The sequence below is a fragment of the Stenella coeruleoalba genome (assembly GCF_951394435.1).
Source record: "Stenella coeruleoalba genome assembly, chromosome: 15".
Lineage (NCBI taxonomy): Eukaryota > Metazoa > Chordata > Mammalia > Artiodactyla > Delphinidae > Stenella > Stenella coeruleoalba.
Window position 1 is genome coordinate 15,992,669 of NC_137161.1, and position 24,869 is coordinate 16,017,537.

Here is a 24,869-nt window from a genome sequence, read left to right on the forward strand (position 1 = left end):
GCTCCGGGTGGGAAGAGGAGGATGGACACTGCCTTCAGGGACTTCCAGTAAAGTGCCCGACCGAGCACACTGGCCAAATCAAGAGGGGGATGGGAGGGTGTGCTCATGGCGTCGGCCCCAGACATGGCCTGCGGCTGGAAGTCACTGCCTTGGCCCAGCCAGTGCTGTCTCAGTTCACTTCCAGGAGGAGAATGAAGCCCCTTCCAGTCTTCAGGGGCCTCCTGTGGGGTCTCCAGGTCTCCAGCCCCACCTGGAGGTAGCGCTTAGAAGAGTCAAGTCTTGATGTTGGCTTTGTCCTGTGGAAGAGTTCCCTGGGCAAGAGGGAAGGGGAGGCGGGGGTCAGGCCCTCCGAGCCCCCAGCACCTCCCAGAATCTGGGCCCTGGTGAATGAAATGACCTGGGACTCACCTTGGATCCTAACCAGTCCCCACAGTTCCATCTTGAGACCTTGAATCGAAAAAAAAAAGGCATTCGTGTTTTTGTTTGTTTCTCTCTCTTTCTCTCTCTCTCCCACTCACTCTTTCTCTCCTTCAGTAGAACCGTGGCCTCAACTCACGGCAGTGGCAACATCTACTCCTAAACTATGGAATGTTTTCAGACTGACGATAGAATTGCTCCAAACAAGGGGTGGGAGGGGCTGTCCAAGTGTGCATGAGACGGTGCGTTACTGAGAGCTCACTGGGAATCACACAGGACAGAGACACCAACAGTCAGACACCAAGCCCGGGGCCTGGCTTTAGATGTATTTCTTCTTGAGGTACCAGTAGGCAAAGTAGCCCATCCCACCCAGGGAGCCCATGAGGAAGGATGCCCCAAAGAAAGATGGGGGTTTCCGCTTGACCAGCCGGAACGCGTTGGGGATGACTGCTGACAGCAGAGTGGTGTGGATGTCGCCCAGAACTTTCCGGAAGGCAAAGCGTTTCTGGACCCTCTCAAAGAAGGACTGCAGGTTGGGCCGGCTGCCATCTTCCCAGTATTTCTTGGACAGTCCCAGGAATTTGAGGCGGTGCAGGGTGGCTCCCAGGAGGACATCAGCAAGGGTGAAAGCACAGCCGCAGAGCCACAGCTCACATTTCTGCCCTAGAATGGAAGTGACAGGAGATGGGGGAGGGGAGGGTCAGCTCTTCTTCCGCCATACACGCCCTCCTCTCTCAGTGACGCCTCTGGCTTCTGTCTGCCTGCCGCAGTGTTCCCCCAAGGTCACCCGCTCCTGCACTTCTTTCATGATTTTTGCCAGATGCATATACTACCTCTATTATTTGTTTTCTTTAAATCAACTGACTTATTAAATGCAAATATATGTATTTAAACTCCGGACTCATATATCCCACTGCCCATTTTCCAGCTCTCCTTGCGAGTCCACTGTGCATCTTAAACGCGACATGTCCAAAACTGATCGTCACCCCCAAACCCACCACATTCATCCCCATGTCAGTAACAGCACCTCCATCCTTCCAGCCACTCAGGCCAAAAGCCACGCAGGCCATGTTGAATTCTTTCTTCTCTTTCTTTCACACCCCACATACACTTTGTCAGCAGTTCCCATCAGCTTTATTTTCAAAATACATCCGAAGTTAGATGTTACCTCCGATGTGACCATCCTGGTCCTAACGACCATTATCGTTTGCCTTTGACTCCCTAGAGTCTATTCTCAGCACAGCAGAGAGAGGAATCCTGTTAAATCTTAAGTCAGGTCATGTCCTTCTCTCTGATCAAAGCCCTTTAGTGACCCCCTGTCGTAGTCAAAGCTGAAGCCCTTCTAATGGTCTAAAGGTCCTACGTGATCTGGCCCCCAGGTACCTTTCAGACCTAGGAGTCTACTTTTTCCCCCTTGACTCACTCTTTTTTTTTTTTTCGGCTGTGCTCCATGTCTTGCGGGATCTTAGTTCCCCAACCAGGGATTGAACCCAGGGCCACAGCAGTGAAAGCGCTGAGTCCTAACCACTGGACCGCCAGGGAAGTCCCCCGCCTTGACTCACCCTTCTTCAACCACACTGGCCTCCTTGCAGTTCCTCATTCCAGGCACGTTCCCACCCCAGGGCCTTTGCACTTGCTGTTTGCTCTGCCTGGAACACTCTTCCCCCACAGAGCTACAGGCCTTACTCCTCCACCTCTTTCAGGTCTTGGCTCAGTGCCATCTTCTCGGGGGGCTTCACTGACCACCCAGTTAAAATTGAAACCCCAATCCCAGCAGTCACTGTCCTCCTCCCCTGCTCTGTTTTCTTCCATACAACTTTTCCCCAGTGTTCCACCATATACTGTACGTGCTCATTTTGTTTATTGGCTGCCACCCTCTACCAGAATGGAAGCTCCATGAGGGCAGGAATTTGGGTCTGTCTTGTTCACAGCTGTATCCCCTGCACCTAGAACAGTGCCTGGCTCACTAAATCTTTACTTAATGAGTGATGAATGAGAAAAGAAACTATCACTAAGAGTATCATTTGCCATAACCTATGTGCAATGATAAAAGTACATTTAACAAAAGACAAAACAAACGCTATTAAATTCCATCTGGATACTACTGCCTGCCCAAAATCCCCGAGCCCAAGACTTATTTATTTGTTTGAAGAAAAGGGCAGGTGGTAATACATAACCCCTTTATGGGAATTAAATACTAGCGTCATACTAACACTCTTTAATACAATCAAAAGAATTAAAAAGAGAATAATTCTCATCGTGTGGTTTTATGTTAGTTATCGCCATGGTCACGGGACATCTAAAATTAGCCTGTGTACTTAGGAAACACTAGACTTGAAATTCTGGAGCCCCTTTGGTCTCCTTCATCACTGCTTTGCTCAACAACCTGAAATTCTCCCCAGTGACTACACATTAATGTCCAGATTCCTCTGCATGGCTTTTAAGCCCTTTCAGTAGTTGGATGAGCTCCAATGTATTGGGTTGGCCAAAAAGTTCGTTTGGTTTTTTCTAGAACATCTTACGAAAAACCCAAATGAACTTTTTGGCCAACCCAGTACTTCTCTGATCTTCACTTCTCACAAATTGCCCACTTGCCCACTGTTCCCCTCAAGCAAGCCACGCCCATTTTGGCCTCTGGGCCGTTGCCCCTGCTGCACCCCATGCCTGGAATGCTCTCCCCTTCCTCTCCACTTCCGGTGAGGTCTGCTTTCTTGGGAAGCTTGCTTCTGCCCTTTTGTAGAGGTGTTCCTTTCAGCTCAGAAATTCCATGAGTCTAATACCCTTCACCCTCACAGCCTGAGCCTTCCCCTTTCACTCTGTGTCCTCATGTTCATTCATTCATCCAACAAATGTTTATCTGGTAGTATGTGCTGGGCATGAAGACATGACAAGACACAAATGTCTTCCCTCCAGGGGCTCACGGTCTCAGGGGAGGAGGAGCTAAAGTGTAATGAAGGCTCTGATCAGAAGTTTGTTCTTGAATATGGAATCTTCCAGATGCCTGTTAGACTTCTGAGGGGAGATGATGTGTCTGCAGTTAGAGGTACAGGTGCACAGCATCATCAAGGGCGTGAGTGGAGACAGAGCTGAGGACAGAACCAAGGACTGAGCTTCGGGGCCTCAAGATTTAGATATTGGGCAACAAGAAGCAACCAGCGAAGGAGTGTGCGAAGGAGTAGCCGGTGAGGTGGGAGACGACCCAGGTGAGTGTGGTGTCCCAGAAGCCAAGATAAGAAAGTGTTCCAAGGACAGAGCGCTCAGCTGGCTTCAGACGCTGCCGGGAAGTCACAGAAAAGGAGCTGAGAATTGGCGATTGCATTTGGCGACTGGTGACCTTGACAAGAAGAGTGGGAGTAGATGCTGACGCTGAAAGCCTGGTTGGGAGGGAGTCCAAGAAAGAAAGGGAGGAGAGGAATCAGAGACGGTGAGCAAAGGTCACCCTTTCAAGGAGCTTTGCTGTCATGGGAAGGATATGCCGATAATGTGAGACGGGTCAAGAGTGTTTTGGGGGACTTCCCTGGTGGCGCAGTGGTTAAGAATCTGCCTGCCAATGCAGGGGACACGAGTTCAAGCCCTGGTCCAGGAAGATCCCACATGCTGTGGAGCAGCTAAGCCCGTGCACCACAACTACTGAGCCTGCACTCTAGAGCCCAGGAGCCACAACTACTGAGCCCGCGCGCCTAGAGCCCGTGCTCTGCAACAAGAGAAGCCACCGCAATGAGAAGCCCGCGCACCGCAACGAAGAGTAGCCCCTGCTTGCCACAACTAGAGAAAGCCCGTGCGCAGCAACGAAGACCCAACACAGCCAAAAATGAAAAGATAAATAAATTAATTATTTTTTAAAAAGAGTGCCTTTGTAAGTTGGGAAGAAAAAAACAGCACGTTGATGGGAATGATCGAGCCGAGAGGAGGTGATGCTACAGGACAGAGTGGAGAGAATCACTGATGTGGTGTCCTTGAAGGGATGAGCGTGGATGGCATCAAGTACACAAGGGAAGGGACTAGGTTTAGCTAGTTCAAGAACAGTTTATCCTTGGTAACAAGAGGGAGTACAGGGCACCGTCTCTCAACAAATCTAAGCTGCTGTCAAATGTAAGACATCTACCTGAGAGAGTGCTTCATCATACATACATATGTATCTCCACTGACACGTAGGCCTCTTTCAATGGGTACATTTTTATTTGGGTCTGTGTGTGGACCTATGTGTCTGCATCCTGCGTGGTGTGTATGTTTACCCATGTGAATGCCTGCTCAGATCCATGAAGCTGGTTGTGTATTAGCATGTAGACAGCTGCACACATGGGCATCTGTGTCCATGCAGTGGGGGGATTACCACATGCATAAGTGAAGGGTATGCCCACGTGCACTTGGTGGTTGCCTGCAGACAGATGTTCATGAGTGTGTAAGTGTGCATCGCTATTTAAGTATGTCCATTCCTGTGTTTCTGTCTGTAGGCAAATACTGCTAGCCATGACTGCATAATGTCCACGGGCGCGGGTAGCTATCTATCTGGCATGTCAACAGAAGGTCTTCGGTTTCCCCCGCTCCTGCAGCTGTGGGTTCCCTTTGCCAAGTCGCAGCCCTGGATGAACCCTGTCTTGTGCCTTCTCCAAGTCTGCCAGCTGAGTGTGCTGGAGACAGGTACCCTTACCAGTTACACTTTAAATCCTGACCACAAAGCCCGGGAGGGCCGGCAGCCCTGCCCAGGTCCTGTAGCAGTCCTGTAGCAGCTCTGGGGGATGCTCGCTTCACCGCCCCCTGCAGAGAGACGCACATCTTTCATCTTCTCTCCTCACACCCGGTGGTTTTCTCTGTTGATGACGTCACCTCATGCTTCATTCAGAAAACAGGAACCTTCAGACATGAAAGCCCTTACCCCCCACCATGAAACCCACAATGCCAGGCCCCTGCATTTACCACCTGCTGACACAAGGGAGGGTGTGAGCCACCTTCGCTCAAGGTCAGGCCCTCCGTGGTCCTCTGCACCCACCCAACGCTGCACATGCTCCCTTTCCCTTTCTAGAGCCACTCTCCTCCCCTCCCCACACTGCTCTGCGGCCCCCAGGAGGCCAACTTGACGGATACACTGATGGGACTCCGTGCCCTCTGGCTCCAGGGGTGTTTGGCCAGTGGGGAGCAGAGGTGGGAGATAGGATGGTGGGCGAGGGTGAGGTCAGAGTCTTACTTCCCTCAGTTTTTTCTCTGCAGGCTGCCACAGGCTGGCTGTGTTGGTTTGCTTATTTGTTTGTTTTTGGCCACACCAGGCAGCAGGCAGGATCTTAGTTCCCCGACCAGGGATCGAACCCAGAAAGTCACAGCTCCTGTCAGGTGGCCCTCTTTGTTCTGGTTCCTGAAACTGCCCCCATCGCTCACAACCCGAGGTCCAGGTACTGCACTTTTCCTTGTGGTTTCCCTGTGTCCCGCCCACACATCTGTAAACAGTCCCTTTATGAAGGCCTCTTTGATTTACTCAATTTGAGGGTGCCCTGTGTGTCCCCTGGGGACCCTGCCTGAAGCACACCCTCTCAATCCTCATTGGTCCTGCATCACTGATTTCTCCTTTCCACTGAGGCATTTCTATCGGCCTGAAAACACGCAGTTGTATCTCCTATCTTGAAAACATTCCTCCCTTTGCCCCACAGCCTTCTTCAGGCACCACCCCATTTCTCTATTCCCTCTACAGCGAAACTTCTCAAAAGGGTTGTCTACACTAGCCATCTTCACGCCTCACCTCCCATTCACTCTTCAGCCATTGCCCTGACATTCCAGTGAAACTGCTCCTGGCAAGGTCACCACCAACAGCCATGGGACAAAACCCAAGGGACGCTTTCCTCTCCTTGGTTTATTCAGCCTCTCAGCTGCATTTGACACTGTTCTCCCTCCTTAAAACACAATCCTTTCTGGGTTCTATGACACAAGAGTCCTCACGCCTCACTGGCCACTGTGTCTCATCAGCTTTGCCAGCTCGTCTGTCTTTACCCTTCTCTCAATGAGGGGGAGCCTCAGGGCAGATGTGGTAGTTTTAAAATACGAAACAGTGCTTGTCTTTCTCTGTGGAATCTAAAAAATAATATAAACACATGTATATGCAAAACAGAAACAGAGTCACAGATATAGAAAATAAACTAGTGAATATTACTCAGCCACTAAAAAGAATGAAATAATGCTATTTGCAGCAACATGGATGGACCTGGAGATTATCATACTAAGTGAAGTGAGTCAGAGAGAGAAAGACAAATATCATATGATATCGCTTATATGCGGAATCTAAAAAAAAAATGATACAAATGAACTTATTTACAAAACAGAAACAGACTCACAGACTTAGAGACGGGGGAAGCGTTGCGGGGAGGGATAGATTGGGTGTTTGAGATTGATATGTATACACTGCTATATTTAAAATAAAATGCCTTTCCATAAAAAAAAGAGAGAGAGAGAGAGAGAGGGAGAGAAAATAAACTAGTGGTTACCAAAGGGGAGAAGGAGGGGGGAGGGGCAAATTAGGGGTATGGGATTAAGAGATACAAACTACTATGTGTAACACAGATGAGCAACAAGGACACACTGTATAGCACAGGGAATTATGGCCATTATCTTGTAATGACTTTTGATGGAGTACAATCTGTAAAAATACTGAATTACTACGCTGTACACTCGAAACTAATATAATGTTGTAGGGAATTGCCTGGCAGTCCAGTGGTTAGGACTCCACACTTTCACTGCCCAGGGCCCGGTTCAGCCTCTGGTGGGGGAAATAAGATCCCGCAAGCCGTGCAGCGCAGCCATAAATAAATAAATATAAAGTTGTAAATCAACTATACTTCAATTTAAAAAAAAGAAAAAAATACGCTCACAGATTACTTGATACTTATCTCTTTGGTGGAGCCCAATTTTTCTCCCCTTGAATATGGGCCGTATTTAATGCCTTGCTTCAGATGAATAGAATGTGGCAGAAGTGACAGAAAAAGATCATGTGGCTTCCGCTGCTTCTGTCTCTCTGGGATCACTTGCTCAGGGGAAAGCCGGCTGCCGTGTTGTGAAGAAACTCAAGCAGCCCTAATAAGATGCCCATGTAGTGAGAAGCTGAGGTCTCCGGCCAACAGCTGTGGGGAACTGACACCTCTAGTGAAGACCCACGTGAATGAGCCATCGTGGACCCTTCAGCTCAGGGTGTTGCAGCCCCAGCCAACGGCTTGACTTAGAGACGGGGGAAGAGTTGCGGGGAGGGATGGATGCATCATGCATCTATCCCTGCATCATGCAGCCCTGAATTAGAAACACTCAGCCGAGCTGCTCCAGAATTTCTGATTCACAGAAAATGTGTGATATGACAAATGCTTTTTTTCCCCTTTTTTTTTTTAAAACTATGGCCCTCAGCTCAAATCTAGCCTGCTGCCTGTTTTTGTTTATTTATTTATTTATTTTTGGCTGTGTTGGGTCTTTTTTGCTGCACACGGGCTTTCTCTAGTTGCGGCGAGTGGGGGCTACTCTTCGTTGCAGTGCACGGGCTTCTCATTGCGGTGGCTTCTCTTTTTGTGGAGCATGGGCTCCAGGCTCACGGGCTTCAGTAGTTGTGGCTCGCAGGCTCTAGAGCGCAGGCTCAGTAGTCATGGCTCACAGGCTTAGTTGCTCTGCAGCATGTGGGATCTTCCCGGAGCAGGGCTCGAACCCATGTCCCCTGCACTGGCAGGTGGATTCTTAACCACTGCGCCACCAGGGAAGCCCGACAATTGTTTTTTTTTGTTTGTTTAAGCCGCTGAGTTTGGGAGCAGTTTGTTATAAGCAATAAATAACGAATAAGCAGGTCTTGATTCCTCTTTCTGTCTCTCTCCACTGCCCTCTAGGCGACATCATCCAATTCTACGGCTTTAATCACCGTGTGTATGCTGAAGACTTGCAAATGTCCACCTCCAAATTCTGACCTCTCCTTTGAAAGTCAGACTAGAATACCTAATGGCTTATGTGACATCCCCTCTTGGGGGTGACACTTACGTGCGGAATCTAAAAAAAACCTGAACTCTTGGGTCCCCCTTGCCCATATCAGGAAATGGTACCACTCAGTAGCTCAGACCAAAACCTCATGAGTCATCTTTGATTCCTTTATCCCCTCTTACTCCACTCCCTCCAATACCCTTGACCTTTCAGCAAGTTCCTGCCCATGTTATCTCCAAAATACCTCTCAAGCCTTTCGTGCCTCCCCATCTCCACTGCCACCACCTCAGTCCAAGCCACCACCATCTCATCTGGGCTTCTGTCTCCCTTGAAATCCATTTTCACAGCAACCAGAGTACTTTTGTAAAATCAGAACACCTCACCCCTGAGTAGATTGCAAAAGTGGCTGCAAATTCCTCCCATTCCTGCACGCTTGCCCCTTTGCAAAGGCTGTGCTGCTTCTGCCATCAAGAGGCAGAGTCCAACCCTCTACCCTTTTAATCCTGGCTCTGCCATGTCACTTGCTTTAGCCAATGGGGCTTTCGTAAATGTGACACAAGTAGAGGCTTAAAACATATTTGCACCTTGGGGCTTTGCTCTCTTGCTGCTCTCAGTATCCCTGTGACCACCATCATATGAAGAGCCTGGCTTAACCTGCTGGATGATGGGCAACATGTGGTCCAGCTACTTCCATTGGCCCCTGAACACTCTTCTGTAATGGCCCCTCTCCAGCACCCTCTCTGATAGAAATGAGAAAGCTCCTTCTTGAGGTATGCATTGTTTTTACTCATTTAGCCGTACTCTGCCTTTTTCTAGAAAGGATTTATGGCGGCTGGCTTCAGCATGCATGACACTGTTCCTGTTTAGGACCTTAGGTATCTGTGTGTGCCATTTGCTTGAGGCCTCAGCTGTGAAATGCTGGAAGAACATTGGACCCATTGAGAGGGAACCTGTTCTTACCCTAACTATGCCATTTAAGAGCTGTGTGACCTTGAGCGAGTCACTTTATCTCTCTGAGCCTTAGTTTTCTCACCTGGAGAATGCACGTGCCTTTACCTGTCATATGTAATTAACTGGTATGTTCCAGGCGCTGTGCTGAGTGTTTTTCATTTTTTAAAGAGTTCAACAAGATGGAGTTTAGGTTTTAAATTCTACTATTACCATCCTGTTTCACAGATGTTGAAACTGAGGCTCCAATAAGGAAAGGAACTTGCCCAAGTCACACGGTATAGGCAGCAAAGCTAGGACCCTAACTCATATCTGTCTCACTCTAAACCCATCTTTTAGAACACTGTGCTCCACAGCCTTCCCACATACACAGACATCTCTGCGTGTGTGTGAAGCTATGAGTGTAGCAGTGCATGTTGAATGGGTTCCACAAATTTGCATTGTTGAGGAGACCAGACTAACAGGGTACCTAAAATAGAGCAAAATGGGAAGGTCTCGAATGAAATTTGAAGAAGGGTGCTGGCAAGGATGGTGTATAGATGCAAAAAGGAGCAGAGTGGTAAGGAGAGGGTACTCCAGGCTGGAAGAGCTGCAGGAGCTAAGGTGTGGTGGTGGAAATGTAGCTGGCATGCTCAGCGTCCAGAGAAGAGAGGCACTTGAAAACAGAAAGAGTCAAGGTCAGAGAGTCCGGGTGAGCCTAGATGTCTGGCTCCTACAGCATGAAGGAGCCATAGTACATCCTTCAGTCGGGGCAAGGGGAGATGGTGTAGTGGATAGCGATCGCCACCACCATTACCATCATCATCTTCAATAGCCTTTATTAAATACTGTGTTCTAAGCGCTGATCTAAGTATTCTACGTATATTATTTCATGCAGTGTCTCAACATCTCTCTGAGGTCGGTCTTATTATTATAAGACCATCCATTTTATGGATGGGGAACTGAGGTCCAGGGAGGTGAAGCACCTGGCCCAGGGTCATTCAACTAGCAAGTGGCCAAGCTAGGACTTAAACTTAGGTCTTTCTGACTCCATGGCCCATGATCCTAACCACCTGGATGGTCCTCTAAGATCTTTGGGGGGAAAGATGCTGGGACTGTCATGGACAGAGTGGGCTGGATGGGCTCCAGCACTCACCTACCCCAGAACTGGCACCCACCCTCGTTCTCAAGCTTCCTCTTCTCCAGCTCAGCCTCGATCTGGTCCAGCACCATGGCCAGCTCCCCCAGGATCTTCTTCAGGTAGCTCACATCATCGTGCTCCAGGATCTTGGCCTGGGGGCAGGACAGACAGGTGCTAGAGGAGCTGAGTTGGCCTCAATAGAGCAAGGATGACCAGGGATGGAAGACTCTTGGCCCAAATCCCCTTCTGCAAACCCAGTCTCCTTATATCCCCTTAAGTGTATAGGATACCCCCACTGTTACAAGGCATCCTCATCTGGTGTTCACAATAGTCCTGTGAGCTTGACTGTCCTGGCCAGATCCCTTTCATGGGGCTGGTACTCTCATACACCAGCTGCCATGAGAGTTGGTTGACAGTGGCTCACAGCTTCCCCTTCTCCAGAGAATTGTTCTCAGCCAACGAGGAGTTTCCTGGAAATACTTGGGAAATAAATAGGTCAATGATTGGCTGATATAAGGGTATAAAAGTCTGTCCCTTTGTCTCAAGGTGGATCGACTTTGTGGCACCATTTATCTTCCAGAGCTCCCTGTGGGATCAGGTGAACTTAGCCCCTTCTTCATCCTATCTCATCCTTACTGGGTTCTCCTTAGAGCGCTCCCTCAATACCTCGCTTACCCCAGAACCTCTGTCCAATGCTCTGCTCTTAGGGACACAACCTAAGACATTAGGAAAGTGAGGCTCCAGGGCGACAGTGACTTGCTCAAGGTCAAAGGGCCAGTAAATGACAGAGGAGACAGGATTGGGAAAGCAAACCAGTGGTTTTCCCGTTTCATGTCATCAGCTGACTCTCTACTTAGAACCAGCTTCTTCCAGTTCTTCTTTTCCATGGAAAAGATGGTGGGAAAGGGGAATGAGCAGGCCTGGGGTCACTCACCATGAGCTTCTTCTGTTTAGAAAGGTAGGGATCAGAGAGCTGGGGCTCCTCTTCATGGTCCAATTTCATGAAGTCCATGGTGGCATTGGCTAAATGTCCTGGGGAGAGAATAGGAAAGGTCCCGTTCTTCTGATACCTGGTGCTCTTCCTTTCCCTTCCCCCCAACAACTTGGAATAGGTCCCATTCAAACAGTAGTCCAGGAAGTAACAATATCAACAGGCATAACTAGGAGACACTATGTCATTACAGGCTGGGACATAGGGATGGATGAGATGCCATCCTGCCCTAGACCATAAAAGAGATACCTACAACATAGCATGATCAATCTCTAATGAAGAGTGAACAGAATGCTGTGGGACCCAGAGGGCCACCTGCCTGGGGCACAAGGTGTCAAGAAACCTCACTGAGGAGGAGACTCTAGGGGATGAGTAGGAGTTTGCCAGAAATGAATATCACCCTAAATGTGGACAAGCTCATGCTTCAGTGAACGTCTCCCTCACCCCTTTCTGTAGTGAAGAAACGGATTCAGAGAGGCTAGTAAATTCCACACTAGTAAACGACAAGCAGATTTTGAATCAGGATCTGTCCGATTCTCAGTCTAGAGCTCACTCACTGTAATCCACAGGGAAAAACTTGTTTTAAAAAAACTATAAGAGAGCTTGGTGTCTTGAAACTTCCACTTCTGGTGAGGCAACTTCCCTGAAGATTCAGGGACATATTGATCACCTTTCCTGGGAAATTGGCCTTTTAAAGATGCTGAAAAGGCCTGGGTGATGGAATGTGGGTCAGTGATGGAACTCAAGGTAGCACCTTGAGAATTATACTTAATGGGAGAGACAAAGTGTCCTATAATCTGACATTAAAAGTCTAGCTGTAAGCTGTGGGTTTTACAAGAGGAGGTGGAAGCATTAAGTAGGATAAGATCCTGAGGTCTGTTCCATGACTGGGGCAGGATTTCTCTGGAACTCTTAGCCAGTAAGTATGGGACATGGTGGGGCAGGTGTGTGGTGGGGCCCAAACCTGGCCTGCCCTCTCCCCTGGGTCCCAGCCCCACTTGGACATCTCTTGGACTGGGATGGGCATCTTCTCTGGCCCCACTGCCTCTATGTTCCCCTTATCATAACACTGATTGGTACTAGGTTAGAAAAATTTTAATCAATGTGGGTTGTTTGTTTTTTTGCCACACTGCGTGGCATGCGGAATCTAAGTTCTCTGACCAGGGATCAAACCCATGCCCCCTGCAATGGAAGCACGGTGTCTTAACGACTGGACCGCCAGGGAAGTCCCCAAATCAATTAGTTTTGAATAGATTATACATGCATGCTTGTTTAAAAATTCAAACAATATTAAGGAACGTACAGTGAAAAGTAAATCTCTCTCCTCTCAATCTGCAGTCCCTTAGTTCTGCTCTCCCAATCTTCTCATGCGTCCTTCCAGAAATACTCCTTGTGTTTGCAAGCACCTGTGTATCCATTCGATCCCCCTTTACATATATTAATGATAGTACACTAGATGCATTTTTTTGCCCTTCACTTTCTCCCTACTTACTAATATATCTTAGAGAGCATTCCACATGCCTGTTATTTTTTTTAACAGCTGCACAGTATTTCATTGTTTGTATGTACTAGAATTTATCTACCCAGTCCCCAAATCATGGTCAACTGGGTTATTTCCAGCCTCTTGCTATTACCCCTTATGCTGCAATGCATATCCTTGTACGTACTTCTTTGGTGCACACATCCAAGTGTCATTGCAGGACAGTCTCCAAAGTGTGGGCCTTTTAATATTCGATATAGAGGGCCAGACTGCCCTCCTGAGAGGTTGTTCAAATTTACTTAGTCCTGCATTGTAATTATCTGGTCATTTGTCTTTCTGCTTCCATGAAACTGTGACCCTGGGAGGGTAGAAGCTGTGACAGTCCCCTTCTGTCCCCAGCCCCCTGCCCAGGGCCTGGGTCATAGGAGACTTCATAAATGTTGTTAAATGTTGTTGACTCAATGGGGAGAGGACAATATAAATATGTCCTGAGTCCTGTTCAAGGGCACTCTAAAGAGACAAAATCGAGTGCCACAACCTGGCCCACCCTTGGACGTGAGCCTCATTCCTTTGAGAGAGAAGAAGTGACCATTTACCGAGCACCTATTATCTACTTGGAATCGTCATGCTTCATCTGTATATTGGACCCCATGGTGTCTGCATAGAGCCTGGACCAAAGTCTATAAACAGTTGTTGATGGATAATCTGATTTAATCCAACACTTATTTACTGAGTACTGAAAAAAATGAAAGGATAAAGTAGGCTGTGGGCACAATCAGGCTGGCAGTTAGGACAGTATATGGGGATGCTTGAATCAGAACTCAGAGACCCGGGGCCTTGCAATATCTGGGCAATCTTCCTTGGTGATGCCAGCCCTGATGTCACTCAGTACCCTGGGCTGCCAACCCCAGGTGTCTGGGGCTGAGATGCCTGTGGAGAGGTGTCCCAGCTCCCATGGACAGGCAAGCCTCTAGGGGGACAGATAGCCCTATGGCCTCTGTATGGGATGGCAGGACAAGAGGAGGGGGCAGGAGAAGGGAATGAGAGAGAGAGACTGCCAGAGAGGGAGAAAGACATATTCAGCTTGAAACAGGGTGAGAGAGAGACGGAGAGCCAGAGAGAGAGAGAGAGAGAGAGCCAGAGTGAGAGACAGAGACAGACACAGGGATGGAGAGAGAGGCAGAGGCAGAGGGATATCCATTGGGAAGAGGAGAGAAGGCAGAAGAGGAGAGATAAAGGGAAGAAAGTGAGTAAGAGATACAGGAATGGGAGGAAGAGGGAGGAGGTGGGCGAAGACCGGGTTACCCTGAGGGTTCTGCGCTCCGACCCCGACCCCGGGACTCACTGCGGATCTCGGCCGTGGCGTACTTGGGGATCATGGAGTCGGCGGTGAGTTCGGGGTGCAGGATGCAGCCGTGCGTGTAGGCGTCCATGGGCAGCGCGTCCAGCAGCTCGCGGTACTGCAGCACCCGCGCGTGCTGGGGGCTGCCCGCCTCGGGCATCAGCGCCACCACGTGCTCTGCGGGGCATGGCCAGGGGCTGGGCGGTGGCACGCAGGGCCCTGTGTCGGGCCTCCCGCCCCCCTGATTCAGAGAGGCCAGCCTCTGGCATCCCATTCCCCAACCTCAGCATCCCGGAACCGCGACATGTCCAGAAGTTTGGGGCCCATCCCCTTTCCTTGACTCTTGAGAGAAAGTCCCCACCAGGCTGACAGGGGACCCTAGTGATCCTGCCCGCCTACCTCTCCTCACTGGAGCCCTGCCGAGCCGTCCCCTGAGGGGCAACTCCTCACCTGCCCGGGCTTGTTGCCAGGTGGGTCTCTAGGCCTAGTGTTGCCAGACTTGGAGAGAAGCTGGAAACCTGGATGTTTGAAATTGAACTCTCCTTGGTTTTTAAATGTTGGCAACTAATTCATATTCTTTTAAAACAGTGCATGTCCGGGCCCTGACCTCTCAGCTGCATCTGCAGCCTCTGCCATGGGCACTGAGCTTCTGGACTTGAGCGAGGCCAGAGGGAGGGAAGTAGGGACGGAGGACATAGGGTTCTGTGGGGTTCCGGGGTGCCGGGCCCTGCTCATGTCTGCAAAGTTCTCGGGTATCCGGGCCCATGTCTGTGGGGGTTCCGGAAGAGCCTGTGGCCCTGACTATGCATACAGGGTTTCAGGGGGCTGGGTCCTGGCCAAGCCCTGGCATCCCCGGGAGATCTGGATCCTGTCTGTGGGGACTTAGAAGGGGATCTGGGTCCCGTTCACGCCTGATGGGCTCCAGAGTGTCTGTGGCCGAGCCTGTGACTCCAGAGTCCCCTGGCAAGGAGGCTATAGCCCCAGCCGCTCCAAGGGGGGTGTCTGGGCCATGCCCTTTCCCTCAGTACCGGGGAGGGGGGGGGTCAGATCTGTGGGGTCCCCAGGGACCTGTGGCCATGCTCTGCGGTTCCTGGGCGGCATCTGAGCCCTGCCTGTAGCCCGTGGTTCCTTGTGGGGGAGCCCGGGCCCGCGGGGCTTGCCCAGGCTTCCCAAGGTGCTGGGGCGCTGTCAGGGCCCGCGCGGCCGCCGTACCTCCCGTGAACGTGCGCTCCACGTAGTCGATGATCTGGTCGTAGTCGCTGATGATGTTGTCGCGGTGGATGATGACGGGCACCTCCTCGCCCAGGTTGAGCCGCATGAACCAGGGCTCCTTGTGCTCGCTCTGCGGCAGGCTCACGTCCCGCTCCTCACACGCCAGGCCCTTCTCGGCGATCACCAGCCGCACCTGCAGGCGCCAGGGTCAGAGCGGGGAAGGCGGGCGGACACACAGGGACACTCGGCCCAGGGGGGGCGGGGCGTGCGGGGAGGGAGGTCAGAGGTCCCACACTGGAGGGGACCGTGTTGCTTCCAGCCCACTCCTGGGCCCCTGGGGTAGGGGATGGGGGATACATCCCCGGGGTCTGGTGGTGGGAGGAACACAGCTCTGCCCTGGGGACAAGGGGCAGAGCTGCCTGGTGGTTACGGGGCTGGGTGTCACTGCTGGACGTACCTGGGATAGGATTTCTGGCTCTTCTGTGTGAGTTTGGGCGGATTCGTTACACTTTCTGGCCTTCATCGTTTTTTTATTTGCAGAATTGAAGTATTAATAGTAGCACCAACACAGTGTCTGGTATATAGCTAGTGCTTATTCATAATTCTCATTATCAGGATTGGACTCTCAGCCTGGCCTCCAAACGTGAATCTGGCCATGAAATTTGCAGAAATTCTTATCATCACCATGATCAGTAGCAAAATTTCTCAAATTATTTGAGAAACAAAGTGAAGTGAAAAATAATTTGCCAACATCAGCCTAGCCCTTTATTGTCCCCAGACACCTTCCCATCTGGTGGTTGGATGCTCACAATAGCCTTCCAGAGGAGGGCAGAGCAGAGACTATCTCCTGTTTTTGCTGATGAGAAAACGAAAGTCCAGAGAGGGCGACTAACTGACCCAGAGCCACACAGCCAATTTAGCAGTAGATCTAAAAGAAGCAATGGTTCCTGACTCTCAGACCAGTGTTCTCTGCCCTGGGGGCTCCTTCCAGGGAGTCCTGGGCCTGGCCCCTCCTGAGTCTTTCCCTAATCTCCAGGGGGTCCCAGACAAACATATGACCTGGTAGATGCGAACAGAGAGCCTCCTGACAGTTCTGAGCTGGCAGGTGGTTAATGATCACCTAGCCCAACTATCCCCTGCCTGTGGACTGAGGCTCAGAAAGTAGGCTAGACTTGTCTAAGGTCCCCCAGCAAAAGGATGGCAAGCTCCACTCCTACATGCTCCCCCCTACTTCTAGCTCCAGCCCAGGAGAAAGAGAGGGCGCCCCAGAGAGAGGCCAAGGTCTATTCCTGTTAAGCATCGATGACCCCTGTACATACCTAGGTGGCAGTTCCCATTCCCTTCCTGTCTGCCCTGGCATCCTCCTGGCAGGTTCTGCCCAACCACCCAGCGTCTGGGTCAAGCTGGGATCTCTGAACGGACGGAAACAGAAACTAAATCAGGCCTTTGCCGTTGGCGGGTCCAGACGTTTGGCCTTCCATCTTGGACCACTCCCTGGGCACTGCCCTTGAACTCCAGTGAGGGTGCCCGGTGGGGCTCCTGCCTGGGGAGGGGACTGTCTTTAGAGGAACAACAGTCCTGCTTGGGGCTGCCTCAGGATCACACCAGCAAGCAGCCAAGGAGATTTTCTCCTTTAGCTGAGCTGCAGGCCAGAGCCATGTGCCATCCTGCAGGGGAGGGGGCGGGGGAGGAAGCCAGGCCCAGGGGGAGGGCGCGCGGCCACCAAGGCCATCTGCCTTCTTTACCTCCTGGAACTGCGCCAGACTTAGGTGGTCACCACTCAGTGTGACCAGACATCAGCCAACTCTGGGCAAACTATCCCCCCTGCGGGTGCCTGAAAGTCACCCACTGGGGCTTCATTGTCATGGCGAGGTACTGTCCCCCCTCACCCGGGCCCTTGTTTATGAGAAAACTGTGATGGGCTGGGCTGGCGTCTCTGCCCAGCCACTTAGTTGCCGTGTGACTTTGTAAAAGACACTTAGAGTCTCGGAGTCGTAGTTTATTTATCACAAATACTTTAAAAAAATTAATAAGCTTTATTTCTTACACCAGTCTTAGGCCTGCAGAATCAAATGCCTTTTTTATGTAACATCTTATGGCTTACAAGTGCGCCACTTTTCAACACTTATTTATTGAGTGCCTGCTCTGTGCCAGGTCTTGTTCTAAGTGCTCAAGACTCAGCCGTGAGCAAAACAAAGATCCCTGCCCTCAGGGAGCTGACATTCTGGTGGAGGCAGACAGATGAGAAGCAGTTAAAATGAGACGGTGTGTCAAAAGATAGTGAGCTCATCGGAAAAAAGAAAATAAGGTAAGGGAAGGCAAGGGAAGGGAAGGCAAGGTAAGGGAAATTGGGGGTGCCAGGGAATCAGGGTGGCAAGTGGCAATTTTAAGTAGGGCGACCCATCAGGGCAGTCCTCTCTGAGAAGGTGACATTTGAGCAAAGAACAAAGAGAGAGTAGTCCACACAGGGATCCAGGCAGAGGGGACAGCCAGTGCAAAGGCCCTGAGGTGGGAGCGTGTCTGACAGGTTTGAAAAATGGTGAGGTGGCCATCCTGCTGGAGCAGGATGGATGGAGGTGACAAAAGGAGAGGAGGTCAGAAAGGGTCATGCACAGGGACATTTAATTGAGACTCCTAGACCCAGGGGTCTATGAATAAATTCAGGGAGTCCTCAAACTAGGATGGGAAAATTACAGGTTTATTTTCAGTCATGTCAGGCTGACACTTAGCATTCTCTTCCATTATGAGTGTAGGCAACAAAGCATGGTGGTGTTAGCAGTGCCTGTAATATCGTCACCACTAGGGATCAGGTATTTTCATCACTTCACAGTTGCTGCAATTACATCCGTCACGACTTCAACATTACAGTAGTTATTAGTCCTGCCACTAGGTCATGTGATACTATGGGTTAATGCAGAAACACATATTATTATGTAACAAATTTGTTTTGAAAATATGTCAATAGCTTTACTTCAGTATGATTGGTTTTCCTTCTAATCTAATACTCCTATGTATTTGATGTTATTCAATTAACAGTACTATTCTGAGAAAAGTCCATAGGCTTCCCCCGAATGATGAGTGGGTCCATGACCCAGGCAAGGTTAGATCCTGCAGTAGGGCCTGAGGCCATTATGAGGACTCCGGCTTTTTCCTGGAAGGACTTGTGAGCCACTGTAGGCTTCTGAGCAGAGGAGTAGTGAGATGTGCAGTTCTCAGAGGTTTGGTCACAAATGGGATTGCAGTGGGTGGTCCCATCCCTGACTAAGGGGCCACCTTAGCCCTGAGCTCATGCTGAATAAGGAATATTCAGGAGGCTCCCTCAGGAAATGGTGAGGGGAAGGGCCACCCTCCTACCTCCTGGTCACTGGGGCCTGGCTCCTGAGGTTCTGGGGAGGAGGACATCCTGGCATCTGGAGGTCAGTCTGATTCATTCCCAAACCCCCCAGCAACTTGTATAGAGCCTGGCATGCAGTAGGTGTTCAGCATGCATGTACAGAAGAGTCCCAGCATGACCTTGGTTAACTCCAACCCCTCCTTTACCTAGCACTTTAGTGATATCATAACACCCGTTATTAACAGAGCCTTGACACCATGCCAGGCACTGCGATCAGCACTTTTTGTGCATCATCTCATTTCACCATCACAATAGCCTTCTGAAGAAGGTACTGCCACTAGCTCCATTTTACAGATTTTAAAACTGAGACTTTAGGGAAGCAAAGTGACCTACCAAAAACTCCATGGTGAATTATTGGAGAAGATGGCTCTCCTGCTGGGGACTTTCTGGCCTCATAGTCTGTACTTTAAACTAGGAACTACTCAAAGGGGGATCAGTGGACCAGCTTCATCAGCCTCACCTGGTAGCCTGTTAGAATGCAGCATCTTGGGCCCTACTCCAGATCTGCTGAATCAAAATCTCTGGGGTGGGACCCAGTATTCTGTGCTTGAACCAGTAATGTATGCTCAAGTTTGACCAGTGCTTAGTGTAGAACACTAAGCAGTACCGCCTGTTCAACAACCCTCAGCAATCCTGAGAGGGGGTTGCAATTAGAAGAAGTTGCTGTTATTGTTATTATTATCCCATTTTCCAGATGATGGAACTGAGCCTAGACCAAGAATCAAACCAAAGAGCCTGGTTCCAAGGCCATTTCTCTATAAGGAATCTGTTTCTCCATCTGGAAAGTGAGTGAATGGAACAAAAGGATCTTTCAGGGAGAAGAGAAGTCGAAGGGTCAGGCAATGGGTGACCCTTAGGCTCCAGCAGGACCGGCTGCTGGGACCTGGCCATGGTGCTGAATTCGTACCCCACAGAGAGGAGAGCCCAGGGTGAGACTGCGCTCCTAGAGGCCCCCGGTCTTGCAGGCTCAGTGCTTGGACCTCACCCCCAGGAAGCGGGAACCCCGATAACTCAACACCAGGCTGCATTCCCAACCGCCTTCTAGCTCCCCTGAGTCTGAGATGGGACCGTGTGGCCGTCTGTGCCTTTAAGAGCAAAAAGCACAGACCTTACGGGCCTGCTGAGCTGGTTTGAGGAGCTGGGTTAACTCCTTCCTTCTCAGCTCAAGATTGGGGGTGGGGTGGGGGGAGGGCTAGGGTCAGACCCTTCAAGCCCCAATCAGAAGGCCCCCAGCCGGGCAGAAGGGCAGAGGAGCTTTGACCCGCAGGCCTGTGGCATGGGGACAGCAGCGCGGGGGTGGGGGAGAGGGGGGGAGGGCCTGCGATGGGACTACTGGGGCCGGAGGCTGGACCCCAGGAAGCGCCCCTCCCCCCTCCGCAGCAGCAGCCCCCTCCGACAGGCCGCCTTCCCAGCAGTGCCCATTCCCTTCCCCTTGCCTTTGTCTCTCTTCTCAGCTCTTCAACAGACCGGGTCTTTCTGGGAGGGAAAGAGGCAGAACGGGTGTTCCTAGAATTAGGGACGGTGCTCCTGGGGCCCAAGACAGGGCCAGTCACCTCCCGGGAGGGCAGCCCAGCTTCCCCCATCCTCCGGGCCCCGAAGCCCCCGATTCTACCCTCCAGTCTCTCACCAGGTCTTCAGACCCCTTAAGCCCTCCCGGATCCCCTCCCCCAAGCCTCCTGGTGCATGGGTCGGGTTCCCCTGCTCCCTCCGGGCTCTACCTTCTGCGAGCTGAAGGACTGGGTCCAGTGGTACAGAACCAGGCTCTCCTTGGGCCAATGGGCGTGGCTGGCCGCTTCGGGTGCTTCGGGGGCCTCCACCGGCTTGGCCGCATCGCTCTCCAGCGCCGAGATGGGCCACCAGCTGCAGTTGGTGGGGGTCAGGTTATTGGGGGTCGCCATGACAGCCCGAAATCAGAAGGAAGAAAGAAGGAGGCTCCGGCGGTGGCGGCTCTCTCTCGCCCAGCATCACATGGCCTCGCCGAGCCTGCCCCTCTCCTTCGCTCCCTCCCTCCCATCCCCGTGAATGTCATTACTCACTGGGCGAGTGGGGGAGGGGCGAGGGGGATCCCGGGAGCTCCTTTCCTCCTCCTCCCCTTGGCCCACCCCTGGCCCGTGCCAGAAAAGCCACCAGTCCAAGGTCAGGCTCGGTGGAAGGGCACCAGGAGCCATAGGGAAGTGGGCCGTGCCCCCAGATAGCTCGAATTTGGCCAGCCACCTGCCGAAGATTCCACCATTATAAACGCATTCTGCCTCTCAAATCTTCTAAAAGGCAAATAGGACAACTGGTGTTATAGAAATACATTCCTTTATAAATCAGTGTCTGGAAATAGCTCGTCTGTCTTTGAAGCTGTTATTTTCTAACTTTTCTCCAGAAGGACCTCTAAGGGCAGAAGGGAACACATTATGATTTATTGAACAAACACTTACATAGCACTCCTGTGTGTCCAGGCACCATCAATTCATTTAACCCTCACAATAATCCTATTAGCCTCACTTGACAGAGGAGGAAACTGAGGCACGGAGAGACTAAGTGACCTTGCCCAAGGTCATCTAGCTAGAAAGTGGTGGAGCTGAGATTCGAATCCAGGCTGACCGGCTCCAGAGTCTCTGTTTTTAGCCATAAGGTCATAACATGACAATAATGTGAACAACAGCACAGCAAGCATTTATCAACCCAAGCACTCTACATGCATCACCTCATTTCACCTGCACAGTAATCATTTTTTCCAGATGAGGGAGGTGAGGCTCAGCGATGTCAAGTCATTCATTGGTCCAAGGTCACACTTTCACCCCAGGAGACTGAGGCATGACTAGAGAAGCCCCATAATGCCTTTGCTGACACATAGTTTATCCTAAACATTCATGGGAACTTTACATAAATTCCTTAATATATCCTTGCTTACCTTGCTATAATGTTTTATTTATCATTGAGCAACTAGATGCACCAGGAAAATAAGCTGCTCAGTTTGCCCTCCATTGGCAACTTTGATCTTGGACTTTCAGCTTCCAGAAAATACATTTCTGTTGTTTAAGCCACCCAATTTCCGGTATTTTGTTATGGCAGCCAGAGCAGATTAATATACCTACAATAGAAGCGCATTATTTGTATCTTTTCAAAAGAATTCAAGTTGGGGCTTCCCTAGTGGCGCAGGTCTCCCAATGCAGGGGACACGGGTTCGAGCCCTGGTCTGGGAAGATCCCACATGCCGCGGAGCGACGAAGCCCGTGCACCACAACTACTGAGCCAGCACTCTAGAGCCCGCTTGCCACAACTACTGAAGCCCGCATGCCACAACTACTGAAGCCCGCGTGCTACAACTACTGAAGGCCGCGGGCCTAGAGCCCATGCTCTGTGACAAGAGAAGCCACTGCAATGAGAAGCCCGCGCACTGCAACAGAGCAGCCCCCGCTCGCCACAACTAGAGAAAGCCCGCACACAGCAACAAAGACCCAACGCAGCCAAAAATAAATTAAAAAAAAAAAAAGAAGAATTCAAAGTTGATAAAAAAAGAGATACTACTGGATTTCCCCTTACTACTGGGGGCAAAGCCGGTCTTGGTCCCCACACTACAGGAAAAGAGGGAGGAATTAACATGGTCATCTCAGTGTCCTTTAGCCAGGTCCTTTACAGAAATCCCACAAGAAGAGTATTAATGTCCACACTTGACAGAGGGGAAAACAGGCTCGGCAAACAGAAAATGTCTCACCTCGTATCACCACCTAGGAACCAGCAGAGCTGGAGCTGGGATCCGCGTCTACCTGATCCCCAGATACACCTGAGGTTTTGTTGCTGTTTTTTCTTAAAGATTTTTTTTTTTTTTTTTGGATTTGGACCAATTTTAAAGTCTTTATTGAATTTGTGACCATATTGCTTCTGTTTTATGTTTTGGTTTTTTGGCCACGAGGCATGTGGGATCCTACCTCCCTGACCAGGGATCGAACCCGCACCCCCTGCATTGGAAGGTGAAGTCCTAACCCCTGGGCCGCCAGGGAAGTCCCAGCACCTGAGTTCTTTTCTCCTCCTCCTGCTACCTCCATAGAACAGATGCTGAAATGGTCACAGGGTGGGGTGGGGCTGGACGACATCCTTTAGCCAGTAAGGATCACTCAGGAGATTTTGCTTCCAAATTCTGGGCAGGATGAATGGTTCTCCTGGGAATTAAAAGTCACCTAAAGGAATTCACTGTGAAAAATCCTAACAGCGAATACATCTAACTTCTACATCTATTACATCAGGGCCCGCTGACTCAGGAAGCCACAGAGATCAGAGAAATGCCATAAATGCTGTAAATATGAGGCCGGCCAGGTATGATCCCACAGGGTGTGGTGGGGATTGTGGCAACTCATAGACCCCAAGTTGGTCTTGTAACAAACATACTTGTGAGCCAGAGCTAAGCCCTCATGTAGTTTGTTTGCAGCCTCTGCTTTTGATAACTTAGTTTTTGCCACAATCCTCGAGGCAGTGTGTTAGTTAATATAGCACTAGCTACTGTAACAGCTAAACTGCCAAATCCCAGTGACTTTCTTTACCCAGTTGAAGTTTTTTTTCACTCACATTAAGTCCAATTAGCAGCCGGTGGGGGGAGTGGCAGGGGGTTCTGTCAACCTGCCTTTGCGGCTTCCAAGATCACCCAGGCATTGATATCCAATGGGCATAGATCTTTATGGGCAGATAGTAAAGAGAGAGCAGAACACCAGGTGAGCACTCCTCACTCTGCTCACATTCCATTGGACAGAACCCTGTGGCTGCCCCACTTAAATGCAAAGCAGAGCTGGGTATGTGAGTCCCTGGCCTGTAGCAGCCACTTTCCAACAACTGTCCTATGGATGGGTAAACAGATCTTATCCATCCCTGCCTCAGGCAGTTATTATCATCTCTGGTTTATCAATGGAGATACAAATCTCAGAGAGGCTAAGTGACCTGTGAGAAGTCACACAGCCAGGAGCACTGTCTTTCTGACTCCAACCCAAGGATCTTTTTTCTGCCTTAACGTTTCCCAAACTTGCCATCTCATGAGCATCTCTTGTTAAACATACAGGTTCTTGGCCCTCACCCCAGACCTTGAACTGAATGTTCGGCAGAGAGTGTGGTAACTTGTACTTCCACTGAGAATCCCAAGATGATTTTTATATCAGTCTCTACCCTTGGGGCTGCACCCTGGGAACTTTGTGAAACGCTAACCACTTGCTTCAGCCCCTAGAAATTCTCAATCAATTGGTCTGTGGGGAGGGGCCCTGATATCGACATGTTGTAAAGCTCTCGGGTGACTCTGATGTGCGGCCAGGACTCAGAAACACTGCCTCTGGTCCCCAAGCAAACTGGGCTGGTCATCAGAGTCACCTGCGGGAGACTTTCAAACTAAAGCCGCAAGAGAGAAAGGGAGGGAGGGAGGGAAGGAAGAAGGGAGGCTATCACGTGATTCTTGACCCTGGGAATCGGCTTTTTAAAAAACTGTTCAAATGATTCTAACATGCAGTCCCGGTTGAGAACTACTGAATAAATGGACCAGAAGATTCTGAATCAGTAGAGCACAGGCTCTGGACGCGCAGGCTCAGCAGCCATGGCTCACGGGCCCAGCCGCTCCGCGGCACGTGGGATCTTCCCAGGGCACGAACCCGTGTCCCCAGGGCACAAACCCATGTCCCCGGCATCGGCAGGCGGACTCTCAACCACTGCACCACCAGGGAAGCCCCAAACTTTCCATATTTTTAAAGTTCTTCCAGGAGACTGTGATTCCACTGCCCTAGGGCTTTGCTACTCAAAGTCTGGTCTGAAGTATCAGCACATCACTGGGAACTAGTAAGACATGCAGAATCCCAGGCCCAACCCTAGACCTGCTAAATCGAAATCCACAATTAACAAGACCCCCAGGAGATCAACACACACGAGTGGGAAAAGCACTGCTCTCAGGCACACGGGCTTTTTGCAGGGAGGACAGCAGTTTATATCCTCCAGTCAGGGCTGACTCAGCTTCTCTCCATCCCCACTCATCCCCTCTTGAGGCTGCAGAACCTTTTCTAGTGTCACCAGCAT

The 24,869-nt window shown here is 50.6% G+C and overlaps 1 protein-coding gene across 4 annotated transcripts; it reads right to left on the reverse strand.

Annotated features, from left to right (window-relative positions):
• Positions 1–656: 656 nt before the first annotated feature.
• On the reverse strand, positions 657–20,734 carry GDAP1L1 (ganglioside induced differentiation associated protein 1 like 1; the record flags this gene model as incomplete). Of its 4 annotated transcripts, none has more annotated exons than XM_079944855.1 (6): positions 657–1,080; positions 10,455–10,569; positions 11,352–11,449; positions 14,234–14,407; positions 15,443–15,635; positions 20,555–20,734. In XM_079944855.1, the coding sequence occupies 6 exons, from the start codon at positions 20,732–20,734 to the stop codon at positions 737–739; spliced, it is 1,104 nt and encodes a 367-aa protein (XP_079800981.1). In that variant the 3' UTR covers positions 657–736. The 4 variants fall into 4 exon arrangements, with proteins under 4 accessions (XP_079800981.1, XP_079800980.1, XP_079800982.1 ...); XM_079944854.1 differs by having other exon boundaries at positions 14,234–14,449; XM_079944856.1 differs by lacking the exon at positions 14,234–14,407.
• Positions 20,735–24,869: the final 4,135 nt, after the last annotated feature.